The sequence below is a fragment of the Panthera leo genome, chromosome B4, assembly GCF_018350215.1.
Source record: "Panthera leo isolate Ple1 chromosome B4, P.leo_Ple1_pat1.1, whole genome shotgun sequence".
Taxonomy (NCBI): Eukaryota; Metazoa; Chordata; class Mammalia; order Carnivora; family Felidae; genus Panthera; species Panthera leo.
This window is the reverse complement of record NC_056685.1, coordinates 78,054,815-78,076,633: the sequence shown is the minus strand read 5'-3', so window position 1 is coordinate 78,076,633 and position 21,819 is coordinate 78,054,815. Positions and strand designations below refer to the sequence as shown.

The following is a 21,819-nucleotide window of genomic DNA, read 5'->3' as shown; positions in this document are numbered from 1 at the left end:
TCCAGGGGGACTGGACGCCAGGGATTGGGAATTCTGGGTAATGCACTGCTGCTGTCCAGCCTGACCGAACGGCCTCATGATTGCCAGGACCCAGTAAGGCTCTTGGCCTTGGCATCTGGTGAATCCTTAGGTCTACACAGTAAGACAGCACACCAGACCGGCCCTGAGGCCAAAGGTCTGCAGGAGGGTGGGGCTCCACCTCTAGCCCTCCATGACCAAGGACAAGTCACCAAACAGCTCAAGCCATGAAGTAAGAATTGCCCTTATCCCTAAAACCCACCAAACCCCCTCCTTTCTAGCTGAGGAGAGGCCAAATGACCTACCAAGGTCACAGACGACTTAATGACAATCGCCCCAGTTGGCCCTTCTACTGTGTTTGCCTTCAGCCCTCAGAGGATGGTACCTGTGCTGGGCCTCCAGGCCTGGGACAATTAGGTACTTGGCACGACTTCTAGATGAAGGGAGGAGAGGGGCTCGAGCACTGATTAACCTCCTACTATGTGCCAGGGGCTTTAAAAACACGGATCCTCACTCCAGGCTACTGGTTTCCCAGACGGGGCTCCCAGGAGAGGGACAGACTGAGGGTCAGGTTTCACGGGACGCTAAGATCAAATCTTGGTGCTGAAAATAAACGCCCAAGAGGGATATCTGGGCCAAGCAAGGCTTTATGGGTGGCTCAGAGGAACAGGTTTATCTAGACGTCTTTCTTCAGACTGGCAGACGACTGAACCAAGAGTATGAGAACTGGCTGTTCCCCTGGTGAGGAGAGACAGGAAAGGTTTCTGTAGAACAGAGCTTGGGCCACCTTGCTGCCCACTTCCTGGCCCTCTTGCCTACCAGTTGCTCTTGAGAGGCCACACTCTGCTTCTGGAAATTCCAGCGTGCCTCTTGCCCTGTCCTTGTGTCTCCCTGGACAACCCCACTCTTCCCTCTCACCTCACCACTTGCGCCTCCAGTTGGGATCTAGGTCACTAAGAGTGGGTGGGTGAGAAAGAACAGAGAAGAGACTCATCCAGACGTGACACCCTGCAGGGCAGCAGTGACAACACTTTAACCTGAAATCTGCCTGAAAATAGACTGTGTGTCTATGACATTATGCAAATTATATGCAAAGTCAAGAAGCCCTCTGTCTCTATTTCTAGCAAACTGAATGTGGCCCTGGTGTTAGCAGCTCCTTCCAAGAGTCGCCCACCTAGAGTGACGACGGCAGTTCGCATCAGTCCCCAACCTGGGAGACTGGACTCAGGACGGGCACCCCTCCACTCCAGCCCCAGGCCTGGGTCTTTTACACATGAGGACTGTTATGTCTTGGTCTGTTAATCTTGATGCAAGTGAGGAGTTGGAGAAGCACAGCACCCTCCTTGAAGGTGATGTGGGGTGGGCCTGAGGGAGATTGGTGACTGGGAGGAAGGGAGAATTGTCCTTGAAGGCCTGGGTACCGCGAGGCCCTGGCAGGGGAAGGTTGGTCCTCAGCCTCAAAGCCCATGCTCTAGAGACCACCTTCACCCCCCCCACTTGGGCATGTTACAGGCACTCATCACCCCTAGGGAGGGTCCTTATTACACAGACAATCCTCTTCCTCTTCGCACAGGTAAGGACATTAGAGTTTGGGGTCCCCCAGGAAAGTAGAGCAAAACTGCAAAGAAGTCAATGGGTTTCTTTCTTCCACAGGCAGGCAGGTTCCCTAGGCTCTACATGGCACCTCCCAAGGGCACGGTGACCTCCCAAGGACTCTTCTACCCCTGGAGGGCAATGAGCCAATTCTCCTTTGTCCCACCCCAGCCATAGCCAACCATAGTGTGGACATCAGGGTGGAGATGTAAGGACCAGGTCGGGTGGGCACAGGGAGGGGAAAGGCTGCCTTTGTGGGACACCAGGAACGCTCCAATTTCCACAAAGCTGGTCTGAGAGGTCCTCTGGGGAGGAGGGCACTGTCTGTTGTGGGGAGCTCCATGGACACAGGCACAGGGAGGCTGCAGCAGGCTCTAGGCATAAGGCCAACTGGGGGGCCGCAGGACATAGGGTCGGTCCTCTGTGATACAATCAGGGCACCCTTTCTGCGGTTCCCTAACAGGGCCTCTGATACAAAGGCACAGATTTTTCTGGGCTGAGAAGTCAGATGGACGAGTCCCTTCTCTAATTCTTGCAGTACCTTTCTCCCACATGGCACGTCCTTGCCCCCACTGTCCCGGGGTTGGGGGTGGTGGGAGGTGTTTTCCAAGCCCAGGACGCCAAGATGGGTCTTCGAGGATGGTGAGGACCTTAGCAGTCCAGGGGTGAGGGCCGACTCCCGGCAAGGTGGGGGCCCCATTTGGGGGGGAGGGACTTGAGAACAGAGAAAAATCGAGGCAGACGGGTCCAAGCTGACTCTGAGTGAGGACACAAAAGAGCGCCTTCCTAGGTTTTCGGGGGACAGTCCCTGCAGACTGAGACCCGGCGCAGCTCACGCACGTGCACGCCGGACGCACAGAAGGCGGTCCAGCCCGGGGAAGGGTCCGCGGGTGCCTGCGCAGGGGCGGGGCGGGGCGGGGCGGGCGGCGGCCGCCCGGCAGCCTTTGGCCAGCAGAGGGCGATGTGGCGGACGCCTCGAAGTGTCTGCTCAGGGGCAGAACTGAGATTTGGGCCGCGGGCGGGCGTGGGGGGAAATGATCCTGCGCGAACTTGTGACTTGTGCGTGAAGGGCAAAGACCGGGCATGATACTCAGGGACCCTCTCCTTCCCTGTCCCTTCTGGTTCCCTCTGCGACGAGCCACTGCAGAGGAACCAGCTTAGCAAGACTCAGTAGGAGCTCGAGATTGGACCATGGTTTATTGAGGATCTACTGTGTGCTGAGCACGAGCTGAGTGCTCCCACAAGCAGGATCTCCAGGTAAGAGGCTGTAATTTGGGCCCTGGCACACCTTCCTGCACTCAGACGGAAGCACCGGTGCTCTGCTCTCACCAAAGCCTCTTTCCATCCCTGACCACTGGCCATTAAGCCGGCCCCTGTCACTCCACTTCCCGCCTCAGAACTTCACCCCCTCAGGCATTTTCCAGCCTCTGGAGAGCTGCTGCCTTTGGAGTCCCAGGAGGAGCCTCTTTGCTCCCAAATCCAGCAGAGATAAAATCTGTCATGGGGAGGACTGACTCCTGGGCTGAGCGGGTTCCAGTAACCAGAAGACGCAAAATTGCCGGGAAGTAAACTGCCCTGTGATCATCTGAGAACCTGACAGGTCCCTCTCACTTTCTGTTTTCACCAGTTTCACTTCCTGGTTCTCCTTCGGGCCTTGCACAACTCAGGGAGCCAGGCCTGGGAAAATGCCACGGTGCACGCAAGCCGCCCCTGGGTGGGGGCAGACGGGGGGGGGGGGGTGCTGGGTCATTTGCAGCAGGAGGGAAGGAGGCTGTGTTTTTGTCACCTCCTGTGGAGAATGGTGGGTCCTTCCCTGCCCCAAGGGCTGAGAGGCCAGGTCTTCCGAGCTTGGGACTGTCCTCATCCCTAGCCTGAGCCCTCCCACCCCACAAACCTGAGGCTCTACCTCCCATCCACCAGCCCAGGCTTTGGGGTAACCTCTCCATCACATGGACATACACCCTTGACGTTGCCAAATGCTGAACATTCCACGTGTTTCTCCACAGCCATCAGGTTCTTCTTAGACACACACGGTCTGGGGTCTGGCCAAGACTGTGGGCCTGGGCCAGGGACCAGTGGAGAGCAGGAACCTGGGTGCTGCAGGCTTGCTGGCTGGAGCCAAATTTCTTCTGAGCCTCGGAGGCCCTGCAGGAAGCCGGCCCTCAGCCCTTCTCAGTCCTGGACAGAGAAGGCTAAGCCACAGAGTGGGGTGAGCAGCCAGCTTGCCTGCCCAAAGGCCCAGGGTTGTCTGGGCCCAAGGATGGCGGCTGGTTTAAGGCAGGAACTGGAGCTTGTAGAATTAGTCTCGGAGGCCCTTCAGGCACTCCTGGCCTCAGATAAAGTTCTTTTCAAATCCCCATCTGGAAGCAAATTGCCAGGGGCTGGGGGGCAAAAGGAGCAGAAGGGACTGATGAACTGAGCTCTGACACCGGCTGAAATTTCAAAGAAACCTCACAGGACATCAGGACTGTGGGACAGTGAAGGTCCTGGGACAGTGAAGGCCTCATTCTTGTCACGTAGAGCAATTACCTAGGACCAGAACCTGGGTCTCCCGACTCCCAGCTGAGTCTTTCCCCAGCTGTGCTGGGCTTCTGAAAGCCAAGCTTTCAGTTAGTCCGAAAGTCCTGGGCCTCACCCGTCTGACCTGCTACCTCTGCACTGTCCTCTGACCCTGCCACACCTGCAGCAGGACTCCCTGGGTGGAACGCCCTAATAAGGCAGCTAGGATGGAGGTGGGGAGGGGCCCAGGATCCGGGCCCCAGCTCTCCCAGATGGTTGGCGGCTGGTGCTCAGCTGGTGGGGTCTTGTCCCGGAGACAGAGGCCCCAGGCCTCATAGAGCTGAGATAGAAACCCACACAGAGAAAATGACGGGCCCTGGGTGTCTGTTGGGCTTGTGCCAGAGGCTGAGACCTGGCAGGGCAGGATGTCTACTGAAGGCTGGACAAGGCCCTGTGTCACCCGGGCAGGTCTGGTGGGGCAATGGGGTTAACTGAGGGCAGGGGGTAAAGTGCAGGCCTAGGCTCCGGGCCCGGGGACTGGGATTCCCTGGCCTGGCCACCCTGGCTCTGGGGCCTCTTTTGCATCCTATCCTGGGGGTAGTAGGGGCTGCGCCCCAGGGCGTGAGGGTGGGGAGAGAGCCAGGCGTCAGGGAGCCTGCTGCTCTGCGCGGGCCAGACGGCGGGGGATCGGGTTTCAGCCCAGCTGTATTTTTGGCTGGATGAGCCGGCAGGCGGGCACAGCGGCCCAGAGAGGGGCACCCTCCTCCCCAGCACGCGTACTCACGCCACCTCTACCCAGACAGGGCACCCACCGTCTGCCACCCACCCCACACGCACTGCAGGTACAGGGGAGTCAGGCTTCAGGACTGTGGCTAGCGAATCACTTTGGGCTTCTCGAGACCGTTGCTGAGTTTCTGTAGTGTCTTCTTGATCCGCAGAGCCGTGAGGCGGGCAGAAGGGTTGGGGTACCAGCACTCCCGCATCATCTGAGCCAGGCCTGAGAGGACCTGTGGGGTGGGGGTGGGGGGGCAGGGAGAGGCAGAGGGGAGGAATCAGAGACACAGATCAGGGAAGATGAAAAGGAGGTGGTGAAAAGGGGGCAGTGCCCAAATGGGGGGACATTAAGCGGTACAGAAAGGACCGGATGGGGGAAATAAGAGCATCGAGGAAGGGCAGAGGAAAGACAGAGTGGTAAGAAAGGGAACGGAGGGCAGGAGAGGAGAAAGACGAAAGATGGAAGGGGAAGACAGCGGAGTGACGCGGGGTGGAAGGTGGCAGGCGGGACAGAAAGAGAGCTGTAACTCAGCCCTTCGGGGGCACTCAGGCCCCCTTCGGTGAAGAGTGTCTGGGGAACACCTTACTCCCACCCACCCCCCACCTCCGCCAAGATCCGAGGAAGGGGAGACGTGCGAGCCTCAGAGCCTCCACGTGCCCCGTGCGGCTGGACTCCGGTGCGGAGAGAGGGACTCCCTGGCAGGGCCCCGTGGATACTGGAGGAGGGTCCAGGAGGAGCCCATCCCAGGAAGCTGAGTGGTCTGAGACTGAACGAGCAGCACCTCTGCCTCAGAACTCAAGCTGGTTCCCGACAGGGAGTGTATGTGATGTGTGTGTGCACAGCACTGCCTATGCGTGGCTTTTTATGGATACGCATGTTGTGCAGAAACACGTGTCTATGTACATGTATGTATATACATGCATATTCATTCCTTCAATAAACATTTGTTGGGCGTTCTGAGCCAGGCACTGTGATAGATAGCTGAGATACAAGGCAGCGAAGGAGACATGTTCTTTGTCTTCACAGGGCCAACCGTCTGGCATATATGTGCATGCATATGTATCTGTGAGTATATGTTTATGTAGAAGCATGTGCATGCCTGTATGTGTTTACATACACATGTGCCTGTGTCTTATATATGTATGTGGAGTGTTTAGAGAAAAAAACGAAAACAAACAGCAACAACAAAAACTCCACAGCAAGAAATGTGGCAGAGAGACTCTGCCTTTTCAGGCAAAATGGAGGGTTCTGAAAATCCAACATTTCAGGGGTCCACAGGCCACGGATGTGGGAGGTCAGAGTACCCCCCGGACGGACCCTGGAATCCACCCTCCAGAATCGATTCAGGTGAACAGAGACCTCAGGCACAAGTTCCCAGGGCCAAAAGTCCTAGCTGTGAGCCACCGCCCCATGCCATCCCAGCCCTGGGGAAGCCTCACCGGGTCTGCGGTCAGCCGGTTGGGGATGGTGGGGGTCTGCTGATCAACACACACCACCTTCTTCATGTCCTCAAAGCTGGGATCATTGGGCACCACGTCATAGAAGGGTGGCCTATAGTCCTCCACGATGCCTGAGGATGGGAGCGGGGGGTGGGACAGTCACTCGGCACCCCAAGAAGGCCCCACGCCACCCCGAGGAGAGGCTTGCCCATCTTCTGTTCCACGGTCCGGAAAACCAGGTGTCTGACCCATGCTACCCCTGAGAGGGATGCTATGACATAATCGATACGTGCACCAATAATGATAATTACTGCTAATTTTGCACTCGCCATGTGCCAGGCATTGTGCTATAAACACTTCAATGCTTCCTTTTGTTAGCCTTCACGACAACCCAACGCGATGGGTATTATCATTACCCCTATTTTACAGATGAAGAAACCGATGCTCAGAGGCGTTGAGCCCCAGGTGACACAGCTAGTAAGGGTAGAGTCAAGATTTGGGGGGTCTTGAGCCCAAAGGGTTGAGCCCCAGGTGACACAGCTAGTAAGGGTAGAGTCAAGATTTGCCCAACTCACCTTGGGGCACCTGGGTGGCTCACTCAGTTAAGTGTCTGACATCGGCTCGGGTCACGATCTCATGGTTTGTGAGTTCCAGCCCCCGAATCAGGCTTCACGCAGACAGTGTGGAGCCTGCTTGAGACGGTCTCTCTATCCCTCTCGCTCTCTGCCCCTCCCCCACTCATGTTTGCCCTCTCTCTCAAAATAAATACATAAACTATATAAAAGTATTTTAAAAAGAAAAAGACTTGAACTCGTCTCATTGGATTGCCAGGCCAGACCTTGTTTCAATCTTTCCGTGGCTGCCTCCTGCCCGGGGTCTGGGCACTGCTCCCAGGCCCCAACCATCACAGATGCCCGATAAAAACGTTTACTGGGCACGTTCCCTGTGCCAGGCCCGGTCCTAACTGCGCTGCATTAAATCTTCACAACAACCCTCTGAGTAAGTCATGCTATTAGCTCCACTTTACGAACGATGTAATTGAGGCCAGAGAGGTTAAGACACTTGTCTGAGATCACACAGGCAGTGAGTGACCGAGCTAAGATTCAAGCCCAGGAAGTCTAACCAAAGCCTGTGCTCTTGACCTCCAAGCTATACTTAAGAGAGAGAAGCTGGCCTGCTGCGGGGTGCGGAGGGACGTGGCACAAGGAGAAAGGGATCTTCACCCGGCTCCAAGTAACACCCACCCACTCTCAGACACGGCACAGGCCTCGCTGACCCCTTAGCGGGCAGTACTACCTCTCCTCACTGTCCCTGAGGAGGAGCCTTCTGAAAATGCCTGTGGAGCTGCAGACAGCGCAGGCAGAAGAGGCCAGACCTAGACAAGGCGCCCCGGGCCCCCCTGCTTCCCAGCCTGAGGCTGGGGGCCGTGGCCACACAGCCGCAACCTCAGGAGGGCCCGCGCCAGCTGTTCTCCCCGTGGCGGGCTTCCAGGCTGGCCCCTGCGCCTCTCGAGCCCTAATCAGTGCTGCGCAGAGGCCTGAGCGTGTCTAATGGGCCTTTAATCAGTGCCGGGGCTGACACCAGATTACAGTGTTTATAATGCGCCACGAATCTGTGTGGGGCTGACAGAGCTTCCCTCCGCCCCAGGAGCCTGCGGTCAGCCTCCCTTGCGGCCCTGGCCGGTCCAGCCTTCTCGTCCTGCCTGCAGCCTGGCCCAGGGGGTCTCGGCTCCTTCCAGGTGCCCCCTTCCCCAACCCTAGTGTTCAGAGCCTACTCTGGGAGTGTACGTCTGAAGGGGCAGGAATCTGAGCCCCTCCAGAGTCTCCCAGAGGGACTGGCTACACTCTGGCCTCTCTCTACCAGTCAGCGCTGAGGGTAAAAGAAGGCTGGCATGGGGCTGGCTCCTAGCGGATGCTCAGGAAATGAGAATGTCCCTGTCCCCAAGGAACGGAGCTCAAGTTATATCCTGAGGTTGGCCCCAACCTGTCAGGACCTCCAGCAATCCCTCCCCACAGACAGCCTCCACAAAGACTGACAAGCCTCCCCACCTGGTCCGGGGCTGCAGGGCACCAGCCACAGGTCTGCCCCAGCAAGGCTGAGGTCCCTCCAACTGTTCCTAGCCCCTCCAAAGGCGCCCATGTGTGATAATGAGGCAGCAATAAGCAGGCAGTGCAGACACTATTATATCCTGCATTTTTATAGCAAAGAAACCAAGGACCAAAGAGGTTTAAGTAGCCCAGTGATAAAGAGCATTAGCGCCAGAGTCATATTGGCCTGGTTTCAGAACCCGATGCTGCCTCTAGCCAGCTGAGATTCTGTACCTCAGTACCCTCATCTGTGAAATGGGGATGATACCACGTCAGGTATTCGTTATTACAATAAATTGCTGCTAATATTTACTGAGCCCCAGAATACCTCCAGATACTGTCCTAGGATTATCTCAATTAGAAACTATTAAAAAAATTGTTTTAATGTTTACTTATTTAGAGAGAGAAAGAGTACGTGGGCAGGGCGAGGGGCAGAGAGAGAGAGACTCCCAAGCAGGGCACAGAGCCCGGCTCGGGGCTTGAACTCATGAACCGTGAGATCATGACCTGAGCCGAAAACAAAAGTCGGGCGCCTAACTGACTGAGCCACCCAGGCGCCAATACTAGAAACTATTTTTATTCTCATCTCCAAATGAAATGGAGGCACAGAGAGGTTAAGTAACTTGCCCATGGTCATAATCAGGAACTGAACCCAGGCAGTCTGATTCCCAGCCCATGCCCTTAACCGCTAAGTGATACTACCTCCTGCCAACACACGATGATTAAAGATCATCCGTGCATATAGCAAGGCACGTGGCACATATTTAAGCTCAATAAAAGTTAGCTGCTATCACTTATCCAAGATTTCACAGCCAGACTCATAGATTTGCAGAGCCACACCTTAAACGGTCACTCAACACGACCCTCATGCCACGGGCACCAGCAATGGCAGGAAGCCCCTGTCTCCTGCCTGTCTGCTTGTCTATCTACCTGCCCCATCCCTCTTTCTCCACCCTGTGCGGGGTGGGCCCTCACCATTGACAATGGTCCGACGGGCGATCTCCCACAGCACCAGGCCAAAGGCCCAGATGTCTGTCCACTTGTAGGACTCGAAGCAGTCAGTGCGGATCTGCTCTTCCAGCACCTCGGGGGCCATGTACCGCTTGGTGCCCACTCGTGGGTTGTTTCCGATGTCCAGGTAATCACTACCCTGGGAGTGCATCACAGCCAGGCCTGTGGGTACCAGGCCTGTCACTCCTGCCGCTCGCCCAAGCCCACAGAGTGGCCCCGGAGGTTGGGGTGCGGGGGGCAAGGTGGGGATGGAGAGAGATGGTGAGACATAGAGTAGCAGGCGAATGGAGACCTGCCCTGCGGTGGGCTGGGAGACAGCAGCCACCAGGAGAACCACCTGCCCCGGTTATATTCTGCTCGTGTAGCTCTCCTAGGTGCCCAAGGACCCAGAGAGACGTGAGTAGGCAAGGCAGGTGTAATTATGCCCGTTTCGCAGAGCAGAACCCCAAGGCCCGGTGAGGGGAGCCATGCAGTCAGTGAAGCCAGGATGAGAACCCAGGTTCCTGGAGCCCTGCCCCTTTCTCCCAACTCCTGGAGCCAGAGCGGTATGCCGGAAGGAGTCTGGGCTTGCAAAGCGTCAAGGCAGCTTGTGGGGCTCTCGCACAGGTGAAATGAGACAACACACATGCCTGGAGGGATTAAAGCGCCCATCAGTAGTTGAGTCGTCGCCACACTCGGGAACAGGCAAAGGCAGAGAACCTAGTGAGGGGGAGGGTGCTCCAACCCCGCGCCCCGCGAAGGGCCCGCCCTACCCGGGCAGCTCACCCAGGTCGGCAATGCAGCACTGGAGGTTGCTCTTGACCAACACGTTGCGGCTTTTGAGATCCCGGTGGGCGATGGCCGGTTTGCCCTGAGTGCCGAAGATCTCCACGTGCAAGTGTGCCAGGCCGCAGGCGGCCGATACAGCCAGCCTCAGGGCCAGCTGGGGCTCCAGCGTCTGCCTCTGCAGAAAGTCATAGAGTGACCCATGCTCGTGGTAGTGCGTGATGAGCCACAGCTGCGTGCTCGAATTGCGGGAAGTCATGTCCGAGGCGATAAAGCCTGTGGGCAGAGGGTCGGGTGGCTCAGGCAAGGGGCTAGGGATAAGGGAGGCCGGACTGATCGGGTCAGGGCAAAGCTGGGGCTGGGGCTGGGGTGGAGGCAGGTCTGGCTTAGGTCAGAGATGAAGCTGGGGTCAGCAGTTGCGGCTGAGGGCTGATGGGAGTCCTTCAGGACTAGGTCGGTTGTCCTGAGGCCCGGGGACTCCAGCCTGGAGTGGTGGGGGGGGGGGGGGTGCTGAGAACCCCGGCCTGGCTTAGCATTCCCCGCTTGCCTAGAATGTTGTCGTGTCTGAGCAGCACCGTATTGTAGATCTCTGTCTCCCGGAACCAGGACTGTTCATCCCTTGAAGAGAAGATCTTGATGGCCACGCTCTCACCATGCCACAGGCCGCGCCACACCTCGCCGTAGCGACCCTTTCCTGATCCAATGGCCAGAGGGGTGGGAGAGGGTCACATACTGTGCGCACACAGCCCCTGGGCATGGGAATCCCCAGAAGACCCCCCCATCTTCATTCTGCACTGACCCCAATTGCAGAACCTCTAATGTTTATGTTTAACTTAATCCGGGCCCACCCTCGTTAGCCTTGTTCCTGCCAGCACCTACAAAAGGATCTAGCCCTGAACCATCTCCAAGCCACTCCCTGCCCAGCAGAATTCCCATTTGGACCCAGGCCTGGTCCTGCCTCAGAGGTCCAGACTCAGAGGCCAAGAGCTTGCTCACTCCTGTGCACTCATGGGAGCCCTTGGTCCAATCGCCCAGGCTCACCCACTGCTCACCTACACACTCCACCAGGGCCACCTGCCGCGCCACTGTCCTCTGCACCAGGAAGGGCAGTCCTGAGCCACTGCCCGTGGTGCAGTCACTGTCCAGGAGATCCTGGGGGTACAGAGAGGCCACTGAGAGGCTGCCCCCACCTGGCCCAGCCCATTTCTTCCTCCTTAAGCTGGGCCCCCGCTGCTGTGTCCCTACAGGCTCCTCCCTTGCCCAGCGGCATCTCCCCCCCACCACCCACCCTGACTCAGATCTCTGGGTGTCTGTGACTGAGTCTTTCTCAGCTCCTGTCTGGCTCCTATCTGATTCTCTGGCTCTCATCTACCCAACCCCCACCCCCGGGGTCCCAGGCACCCCCAGGCTTGTACCCCCAGCATGCTGTCCCCCTGCTCCGACGCCTTCAGGATGAGGCTGGACTCGCCCAGCTCGCTGTGCAGACCCCTCTTCTTCTCCCGCCTCCGCCGCCGGACATGCCACAGGCCCAGGGCAGCCAGGGCCACCAGGACCAATAAGGCCAGCACAGGGCCCAGGATCAGAGGCAGCTGGCCGTCTACTTTCGGCTGTTCTGGAGGAGTCGGGGTGGCTGGTGGAGGGGGCAGAGAGGACACTGAGGCCCAGCTTCCACCAAGCCAGATTCCCCCCCCCCCATTTGGCCACTCTGCCAGGTATATCCCAGGGTCCTTCCTCCCCCACCCTCCTGGCCAGAGCAGGAGCTGGAAGCCGGGCAGGGAGGACAGGGACTAAGAAGACAGGGAGGGGTTGCTGGGGTGGCCGCACGTACTCTTCAGCGCCAGAGACACGTTGTGGTTGCACAGGGGGCTGTAGCAGCAGTAGTGGTTGACGAACTCGGTGGGACGCCCCTTGCATAGCTCCTCGTGCAGGCTCCCACAGCCCCGATGCTCCTGGGGTTGTCCGCCCTCCTCCCGCACCAGCACTACTATGCACCAGGCCCCCTGGCAGGTGGGCCCCCTGCAGGTTGGACTCTCACATGTGCAGGTCACCAGCGGGCCCCGGGAGGGCTTCACAGGGTCTCCTGCGAGACACAGCGGAGGCTCAGCCACTCTGGGCCCAACTCCTAGGCAGAGCCTAACAGCCATGCCTGTCCCACTGCCCCTCCCTTCTGACCTCTCAAACACACCCGCTGAGACCTTGGTCCTTCAGTCCCATCCTTAGATTATCCTCCCCTCCAGAACCTGACCCCCCAGACACTAGGAGAACCAGGCTTCTGTCCCCTCCCTGATCCTAAGACCTTCCCTCCCAGTTCTAGGCCCAGCCCTGGCCCCAGCCCCAACCCTGAGGGGTCTCCCAGGTGCCCCCTGCCAATGTCCTCACGCTCTGCACCCCCAGGTGGAGGTTCTCACCGTGGAGGCTGGTAGAGCACCAACCTGTGGGTTTGGATCAGGAGGACAGCAAAGAAGGGTTGGGGTAGCTGGGCATTTAGTCTAACTGAGCCTGCCTCCCACTCTCCAGCCAAGCTCCTAGGTGCCCCCCTCTCCCCAGCTCCTCAAATTCAGCCCCAGCAAGAGCTGAACCTAGCCAGACCTTTCTCTATCCAGGACCCTGTCCCCTACCTGCTTCCCTAGTACTTACCCTGGGTCAAGCCCAAGGCCATCAGTAGCATCAGAAAGCCTCTCCTGAGGGAGTCCAAGGTCATGGTCCCTGGAGAAGAGAGGGGGTACAGCAACATCTATGAAATGTGATCCCCTTGGTGTTCTCAGCCACTAACTGTGGGTCCCTCCCACCTAGAGGAAATCACTGGGAGTTTGGGGGGGGCACAGGGAGGCCTCCTCCCTACTCCCTGTGTCTGGCTTTGGGGCGGGGCCTGCAGGGGAAGTCCTGGTTCACTTCCCCATGGAAACCATCCTGTTAGGGGTAAAGGGTAGAGAGCCATATTTAAGTGACAGAGAGCTTGGGGGACTCCTAGCTATTTACCCCTGCTCCTGAGTTCAGATGGGAGGGCACAGAGGGCACAGGGCCAGGGTGGAAGGAGAGTGTTTTTAGCAGTACCCCCCACTCCTGTCCTCTGCCTCTTACCCACCCCTTTCCCGGTGCCACCATCCCCCTAGCCCTGGCTGCCTCAAACATAAACAGGCTCCTGTCTTCACTTCCTGCCATTCAGGGTCCCGCCAAACTGGGAACAGGAATCAAGATTGTTTAGATTGGGGTCTGGATAGAACAGGCAGGAGTCACGCACAGCAGGGAGGGAGCTCAGGGCTATTCTCAGGGCAGGCTGGGGTGGCTACAAGGTCTGGAGGAGCCACACGGGGCTGGGACACCCCGTGACAGAATTCTAGGGGGATACCTTGTGAACCACAAAACCCAGCTCCTTATTTTAGAGAAGATGGAGATTAGGCCTCAGACAGGGCAGGAGACTTGTCCAAGGTAAGACAGGACTCAGTGGCAGCACCAGGAGTGTGACCCAAGTGTCCAGACTCCCAGTCCAGTGCTTTCCCCACTCTGTCTCCCAATCCAGGCGACAGCCGAGGTCTGAGCCCTCAGGGTGGTAACAACCATACAAACTTGGACAGCGATGGCTCAGGCCAGGTATGAGGAAACCTGTCTACAATCTCACCAGAGCATAAGATGCCCTCTCTGAGCCATTCCCTGGCCGCCTTCCTCCTCTCTCCTTGCTGTCCTGGGAAAGGGTGGGGGTAGGGCCATTGACGTGGGAGGGGAAGTGAAACATACTTAGACACTGAATATTTGACCTTCCACGGCCAGTTAAGGTTGAACTTTTCCAGAAGTTTGGTAGAGAATGTTAAGGAAGTAATTCTGATTGGGGCGCCTGGGTGGCTCAGTCGGTTAAGTGTCCGAATTCAGCTCAGGTCATGATCTCGCGGTCCATGAGTTCAAGCCCCTCACTGGGCTCTGTGCTGACAGCTCGGAGCCTGGAGCCTGCTTCCGATTCTGTGTCTCCCTCTCTCTCTCTCTGCCCCTCCCCCACTCACACTCTGTTTCTCTCACGCGCAAAAATGAATAAATGTTAAAAATATTTAAAAAAAAAAAAAAGGAAGTAATTCTGATCTAGGATAGTCCCCAACTCAGGTCCCAAACCAACTTGTGCTTCAGAAGCCACCTCCTTCTTCATTTCTCAAAGGCTTAGAACTAGAAGGATGGATGCTGCAGCAAGAAGGACTGAGGTCAGACAGCAAGAAGGACTTCCTGAGTGGTGGAGAGTGTGCAGGTGTGTGCCTGGGGTTCCAGTCCCCAGGAGCAGCTACCACCAGGCTGGGGCGGGCGGGGGGGGGGGCTGGGGCGGAGGGGGTCTTTTGGCATAACACAGTGAGGCTGGCAGGGCTGGATGTATGGCCACATGGGCTTCAGAAGGGCCATAGTCTAAGAATGGTACCAAATGAAGATCCATGGTACTGAGGCTCCCAGGGCAGGATGGCTGGGGCGGGGGGGGGGGGGGTGGGGAGGAGGGAGGGGGGATTCATGGGCCTCTTTGGCTGGTGGCAGCTCTAGCCTTCCTGCCTGGGCTTCCTCTGCCCCAGAGGCCCAGGGCTGGGGGAGGAAACGGAGCCCTGGGCTGCTGCAGCTGTGTCCCCAGCCTCTGCCTGACCTCCTGTCTCTCGCCCCTCCCGGCAGGCAGTGATGACTCTGGCAAGCACTCTGCAGGGGGACCGGTGGCTGGAGAAGGACCCCCAGACAAGCTGAATTTACCCACTGGGGCAGGGGTGGGAAGCCATCTGTGGAAGCCTTTTCTTGCCCAAAAAGCAGCTAAGGACAAGGTACGGGGCAGGAAGGAAAGGGTGGATAGCGATCAGGATAAAATCTCCTCTCCAGAAGCTTCCACTTCTCTGACAATGCCCCACGGTACCCTCTTACCTACTTGATTATGCATCAGGATCCCCTGGAAGTGCACATTCTTTGGTCACACCCACACTCCAAATTCTGATTCAGTCCATCCCGGGACCAGCAAGAAACTTGCATTTTAAAACGTCTCCAGGTAATTCTGACCTGTTTGCATGGGTCTACCCCTTGAGAAATGTGTCCTACACAGTGCTAAACCTGCTGTATGTGTTTTCATTTCTCTGTGCAGGGAGGGCCCTGCTGGGTGAGTGGGAGCAGGGTGCAGAGGACAGGGACTCTCAGTCCCACCAGGCACTCCCCCCCCCCCCACCAACTAGAGAAGGGACAGACTAGTGAAACCTCAAAGCCAGGGACTTGGAGACGCTGCAGAGGGAGGGTGGAGTGAGGGCTTTGTTCTCAAGCTTCCCAGGCTCAACAATGGTACAGGGAGGGCCTGACAACATTTGCAGACTCCGCTTCTGGTCTTATCCTGGGAATGTAGTGGAGTAAAATTGTGACTCTCTAGCTTTTGTTTTGTTTTTTGTTTCTTTAACGCCTCCTTTTAATTTTTTCTTTTCTTTTATGTTAGAGACAGAGCACAAGCAGGGCAGAGGGGCAGAGGGAGAAAAAGAATCTTCAGCAGGCTCCACACTCAGCGTGGAGCGGGACACGGGGCTCGATTCCACAACCCTGGGAGCACAGCCTGAGCCGAAATCAAGAGTTGGACGCTCAACTGAATGAGCCACCCTGTGACTCTCTAGCTTTTAACTGGGCCCGGCACAAAGCTAAGTACAGAGAGTGCTGAGTCCTGCCAGTCCAAACTCAGAATGACCCTGATTGCCCAGAGACCTGACTCTAGCACAGACAGACTCCTGGGGACTCGTAGTATCCCTTCACTTCTTTTTTTTTTTAAATTTTTTTATTTTTGAGAGAGAGAGAGAGAGAGCACAAAGGGAGGAGGGACAGAAAGAGAGGGAGACACAGGATCTGAAGTAGACTCCACGCTCCGAGCTGTCAGCACAGAGCCCGACATGGGGCTTAAACTCACGAACCATGAGATCCTGACCCCAGCCGAAGTCCGATGCCCAACCCACTAGGCCACCCAGGTGCCCCTCCCTTCACTTCAAAGCAAAACTTCCTGAAAGATCTCCTGCTGACAGAAGCATCACTGTTGTTGGCCAGAAATCACAAATGCCAAACTAACTTCAAACATTAACTGCCCACTGTGAAATCTTTAATAATAAGAACTAATCTTCTCTGAGTGCTGCTAAGTACTCAACTTTGATGGTTAATCTAATTTAACCCTCACAATGATCCAGTGGGGAAACTGAGGTTCAGGGATGTTAAGTTTCTTGCTCATCATCACCACGGGTGTCCCGATCATCTTGAGGACAGGAACATATTGCACGCTGCTGTTGTTACCACTGGGTGCCCGATGAGGGTTTGTTTAGATGGGAAGACAGAAATCATCTGCTTGCTGCAGGCTTAGTCTTAAGTTGGAGAACCAGAGAAGGGGTGCGCTCAGAAGGTGGTTATCGATCTGTTTCTCAGCGGCAGGACTGGCTCCGCACAGCGACAATTGTAACAGGGCTGGAAGAGCCTCACTCTGCAAATCAACAGGTCTTACCCACACAGCAGAGGGCTGAGCTACTCATACCAGGCTGCCCCTTACCGTACACAAAACACTTTCATCTGCATCATTTCACTGGCCCTTCACCGCAGCGTGATGTAGCATCACCTGGATTTTAGGGTCTCAGACAGAAACCACAGGCAGCACAGTACAGCACCAGGGTCAGGATCAGGCAGACCTGGGTTCAAATCCTGCCTCTCCCACTTAGAACTACGAAGTTTGGGGCAAGTTACTTAAACTTTCTGAGGCTTAGGCTTCCCTACAAAAAAATGAAAATAACAAGTGTTCATTTCATAGGTATCATGTAGTAGAATTATTCAGCCGAGTACTAAGTGGCACACAGTGAGCATTTAACAAATGTTACCAAAAACCCAACAGCACCATTTACACCATCCACGGAGCTTTGGACAAGCGACTCAGGTCTGAACCTCTTTAGTTTTCAGTAGGATGGGCGTAATAAACCTCTTCTGCTAAACTGTGGCCAGGATTCCATGAGAAAAATATAGCTAAGTGTACATCTAAGAGCACTCAAATAAATGGTATCTATTTTTTGACAACCCCATGAGATGAGAGGACAGGCACTAGGACAAATGGGACCGTCAGGAATCAGAGAGGACAGACCCCGACTCAGCCAGAAGCTGCCACTAATAGAGAAAGTCAGTGCTATAGTCCACTATGCCCCTGTCCTTCAAGAAGAAATGGGGGGGGGGGGGCAGCCCAGAGATGCGCTTAACAGCACTGGCCTCCAGGGCAGACTGAAAATCTGGGGTCCCAGCCTACAGGGAGAAAGGGAAACCCTCTGGCCTGGATCTCCAGGGAAGGCCATGGCATGGGGATTATCTGACCCTGCAGGGTTGGAGGTGAGGTCTCCAGGATGGAATTATCCTTAAGCAAGAACCGCAAAGGCTGGCCTGGGAAAGGTGGGCTTCAAGGGGAGGCTCAACACGGTTGCAAGTAGACACTCCCTCCCAGGTCAAGGCAGCTGCCTGGAGGGACACGCGACCCCTTCCCTGTGAAGCAGAGCAGGAATCCTTCTGCCCCTTTTACAGATGAGGAGAGGAGACAGAGAAGTGACTGGCCCAGGAGCCAGAAGTTTTCTGATTCCCAGCCCAGGTTTGGCCCAGCCCGCTCCAGGGTCGTGGGCAGATGTGCGGGGAAGGCCAGGGGCAGCTTGCCCTAGTGGGGAGCTGGGACTGACCCTACGGCGACCTCTGTGAGGCGTCCTCTGGGATCCGCCCCGAGAAGGGCCCGTTCGGGCTCGGGCGCGGGGTCGGGCCGCCCGCGGACCTGGACTCACCTCTGGACCCGCCCTGCGGGCGGCGGGCCGGGCGCCTCCCCTCCCGGCGGCGGACGCGGTGGCACGTCGAGCGCTGGACGGCGGGCCCGGGTCGTCCGCGGCCCCGGACGGCGCTGGGGCCCGGGCGGGGCTCGCTCGGCGCGGACGGCGCGGCGGCCTCCCGGGACTGGGAAAGGGGCTGGAGCAAAAAATGTTTCTTATTCCAGCGTCTTCCTGCCTGGCCCGGCTCCACCACTCCCTCCTAATAAACCGTTTCCTATTGCCCAGCTAGCCGACGGGCCGCCCGCTCGCCCCTCTCTGGGGCCGCAGGACCCGGACCCTCCCCCGCGCGGCTCCCAGACCCCGAGGGCAACCGCCCGCCTCGCCCGCCTCGGCCGCCCCCGCCCCGAGATCGTGGCGGCGCCCCCGCCCCGAGCCTCCCACATCCGCCTCCCCGAGGGGGCGGGCCTTGGACTCGGGCCGCGGGGGGTCTCGCGGGGTGGCCAGGCCAGGAGCCGCGGGGGGCCAGAGCCGAGGTGGGAGGCACGGTCTGAGGGCCGGTAGCGGAGACGATGGACGGGGAGGCGCCCTCTCCCGCTCCGAGACGCGGAGGGGGCGACCTGGAATCGGGACTGGAAGGGGGGCACCGAGGGAAGAACCGCGAGGAGAGGGGGAAGGGGAGGTAACTTACCTGTCCTTCACCCACCCTCGGCCCCTAGTCCTCGGCCTACTAGGCTCAGAGCAGCGAGGGCAGGGTTTGGGGCTGGCAGGGTCCGAAATATTTTGGCCCCGCCCTCTCCACCCTCGACCCCCCGCCCTCGAGGACTCCCGACTCGGTCCGAATCCTTCAGCCTCCTCCCTCTGGCCCCTTCAACCCCTCTTGTTCACTCCCCTCTTCCGCAGCCTCTCTCCGCTCAGCACAGGGTGAAGAGGCCCAGCTCGGGCTGCTCTGGGTCAGCGGTGGGAAGAGTGAGGCCCTCCGGCCACAGCACAGCCCAGTGACAAGCACTCCTCTCCCCACAATGCCAGGCCAGAATTGGAAGGAGAGGCTGGGAACTGCCTTCGACTGCCCCCTTCCAGGAGGCCCCTCACCCCACCAAATGGAGATGGGGACTGGAGCCTACGTCGTCGTCGTCGTGGGGGCACTGATGGGACAAGGCAGACAAAGAGTTGCAGAGGGGAGCAGAATGGCTTCTCCCCCAGAGAGAAACTTGCTCTCTGTCCTGATTCCCTCGCATAGGCTCAGAGTACTGACGTCATCGCCTTGCTTTGCTCCAACCACTGTGAGCACCCTGAAGGCAGGACTTCATTTCTAGCCTCCTAGTTACCCACAAAGACCCTGCAGTCTGGGAATCCAGGCTAGCTGCGTACCTCTCCGTGCCTCACTCCCCCATCTGCTAAATGGGCACAGTCAACAGTGCCAGCCTCATAGGGTTGTTGTGAGAATGAAGGCAAATGATGCTTATCTCAGTGCACAGCAAAAAATGCTGGCTGGCTGTGCCTGCCACAGGGTGGACCCTCAGTGACAGTGTTCAATGAATAAATGAAAAGGCTGGGGAGACAGTAGCCTGGGGGCCAAGGTGGAAAGAGTAGGTATTGGAAGCAGAAGCGGACCTCTAAGGTGCCTTCCTCTGTGAAGATTGTGTAAAATGGGCCAGGGACTCTCCCGCCCACCCCACCCCACCCCACCCCGGGGGCTCCCACCCCAGCCTTTGCTGGGAATAGAGGCTGGGGGAGACATCAGCTCAAGGCTCCGACCGACATCGGTTGTTGACTGACCTCACTTCCTCTGCTGAAACCCTCCCCAGCCCCGACCCCACAGCTGCTTCACAACTTGTGAGCATTGTGAATTGCAGAGCCAAGGCACACCCAGATTTCAGTGTCAGGACCGAGCTGAGTCCTGCAGCCAATAGGAAGTACTATGGGATTACGGTATCTGCTCTTTCAGATTATAGCGGCCACTTCGGAGCGTGGCCTCGTGTCCATCTATCACACCCACTCTCCCCGCCCCCCCCACCCCCCCCACCCCCGCTCCGCCCCTGCCCTGCATTGGCTTCTGATAAACTTCTGCCAATCCCAGCCCCTGGATTTCTGTTCTGGGCGGTGGAAATGGGGGCTTCCCTGAGGGAAGCATTCGGTCTGAGACACTCAGCGGGGACGGAAACAGTGAGATGGCTAGGGCTGAGTCGCTGGTGAGAGCCGCTGGGGATGGGGGCGGGGCGGGGGGGGTGTTATCTAGGAAGGGGTCAAGTTTGGAGGAGGAGGACGGGTGCCCAATGGGGCAATGGGGAACGGGCTGTCAGTCTGTGCTAGAGTCCCCCAACCTCTCCAGAGCACTGAGCCCTCTGGCGCCTGACTGGTGCTCACTAGAGCTTCTTGTGAACCCACCCATGCCACAGCACACGGAAAACCTGGGGAAGGCATCGGAGGAGGGACACAGAGTTGGAGAAAGCCCTGGAGAATCGGCCCAATGAGGAAAGGGAAAAGGAATTACAAACTGTGTCCAAGTCTACAAAATTAATTACTCAGAAGGACCAGCTGTTCCCCATATTCAGTGAGGACAGAACAAGAGGAAACAGGCTGAAAGGGCTGAGATCTGAATTTAGATATTTGGAAGGATTTCCCGATAGTGTGTGAAGCAGAGAGAGAGGCCTGGAGATCCTAGGAAGGGTATGTGGGGTGAATCTCAAGGAGATTCTCACCTGTGGAAGGCAGGTGACGTGGAGTCCAGCAGGCAGGCAGGAGATCGGACAACCTGCACTTTCAGAACCATCTACTAGTGTTGAGTTCACGTATCGCTTTTGACATGAAGGCAGGGCCAACTTCATGGGTATTCAACCTGTGCAGATACATAGGACCCCACGCTTGGCTTAATGCTCTGCTGTTGCCATCTTGAAATTCTTAGTAATGTTTGAACAAAGGGCCCCCGCGCGCGTTTTCATTTCGCACTGGGCCCCACAAATTATGTAGCCAGTTCTGCACCGGGATGAGTAGGAAGAAAAAGCAAGGGGTGGGGGAGGGGGAGGGTGGAATTAGCAGAGGATGAGCTGGGCTTTGTTTCATTCAAATTGCAGAGAGGGAGAGCGAGAGGAGCCAACCTAGGGAATCTTTCTAATGTAAGAGACATGGAAACAGCAGAACAGGGTTACACTACCTGAGGAGGAAGAACTGTGGGTCTCCTTTAGCAGGGAAGAGGGCCAGATACCTGTGAAGTCTGTGCATCAATTCAACACGGAGAAGAGAGTCTGAGCTTTGCGGGCTGGATGAAGCCCGAGTTTTGCCTGGAGTGGGAGGGAAAAGTGATCTCTCTAGGTTTCCTTCAGCTCTGAGCAGAAACACCATGTTGTCCTAAAAATAGCAGTAAACCAGGGGCCTTCTCTGGGCCTCAGTTTCCTCCTCTGTACACTGAGGGGTTTAAACCGGGTACTTCCAAAGTTCCTGCCCAGCTTCATATTATCTTGTTTGGCTCTGAGATTCAGAAAATGGTCTGATCTAAGGCCCGGTCATTACAGCTCAGGTAAAAAACGCCATGTGGCTGGTGTTAAAGTTGGGGGAGGGGAGGGCAGCCAGGGCCTACCCAGCACCTCAGGAAGAGGCTGGCAGACAGGGGCCAGATTGCCAGACTCGGAGGGACAGAGTCACCTTCCTTTTCCTTCCCACCTCCTCCAGGATGTCCCGTAGATGGGTTCATCCGCTCCTTGCCTATCCCTGAACCATCAGGATGACTCATCTCAGGATGGAACCTCTTAAGAAAGGGTTGGCATGTCAGGGCAGCAGTCTGAGATCAGGCAGTGACCACACAATGCCTCAGGGGCAGTTGTCCTGCAGCCTGGGCTCTGCTGGGAAGCCTTCCAGCACCACCTCCACCTCGGCAGGCCGGCAACCTC

The 21,819-nt window shown here is 57.2% G+C and overlaps 1 protein-coding gene across 4 annotated transcripts; it reads right to left on the bottom strand.

Annotated features, from left to right (window-relative positions):
- Positions 1–2,789: 2,789 nt before the first annotated feature.
- ACVRL1 (activin A receptor like type 1) lies at positions 2,790–18,315 on the bottom strand. Of its 4 annotated transcripts, none has more exons than XM_042946592.1 (10): positions 17,954–18,315; positions 12,825–12,893; positions 12,016–12,267; positions 11,603–11,817; positions 11,240–11,339; positions 10,735–10,881; positions 10,188–10,463; positions 9,387–9,584; positions 6,325–6,455; positions 2,790–5,117 (listed from the first exon to the last, which is right to left on the bottom strand). In XM_042946592.1, exons 2-10 carry the CDS (start codon positions 12,886–12,888, stop codon positions 4,983–4,985), a joined length of 1,518 nt encoding a protein of 505 aa, XP_042802526.1. In that variant the 5' UTR covers positions 12,889–12,893; positions 17,954–18,315; the 3' UTR covers positions 2,790–4,982. The 4 variants fall into 4 exon arrangements, with proteins under 4 accessions (XP_042802526.1, XP_042802527.1, XP_042802524.1 ...); XM_042946593.1 differs by lacking the exon at positions 17,954–18,315 and adding an exon at positions 13,167–13,260; XM_042946590.1 differs by lacking the exon at positions 17,954–18,315 and having other exon boundaries at positions 12,825–12,983.
- Between the last annotated feature and the right edge of the window lie 3,504 nt (positions 18,316–21,819).

What these genes read in the sequence shown, in the direction of transcription:
- ACVRL1 (XM_042946590.1), bottom strand. Translation starts at nt 12,921, where the DNA reads ATGTTGCTGTACCCCCTCTCTTCTCCAGGGACCATGACCTTGGACTCC. An exon ending in AGGGGGACAGCATGCTGGGG is followed by an intron (nt 11,340 to 11,602) that starts GTACAAGCCTGG and finishes CTGTACCCCCAG; the next exon opens with GATCTCCTGGACAGTGACTG. An exon ending in GGCCCTGGTGGAGTGTGTAG is followed by an intron (nt 10,882 to 11,239) that starts GTGAGCAGTGGG and finishes CCATTGGATCAG; the next exon opens with GAAAGGGTCGCTACGGCGAG.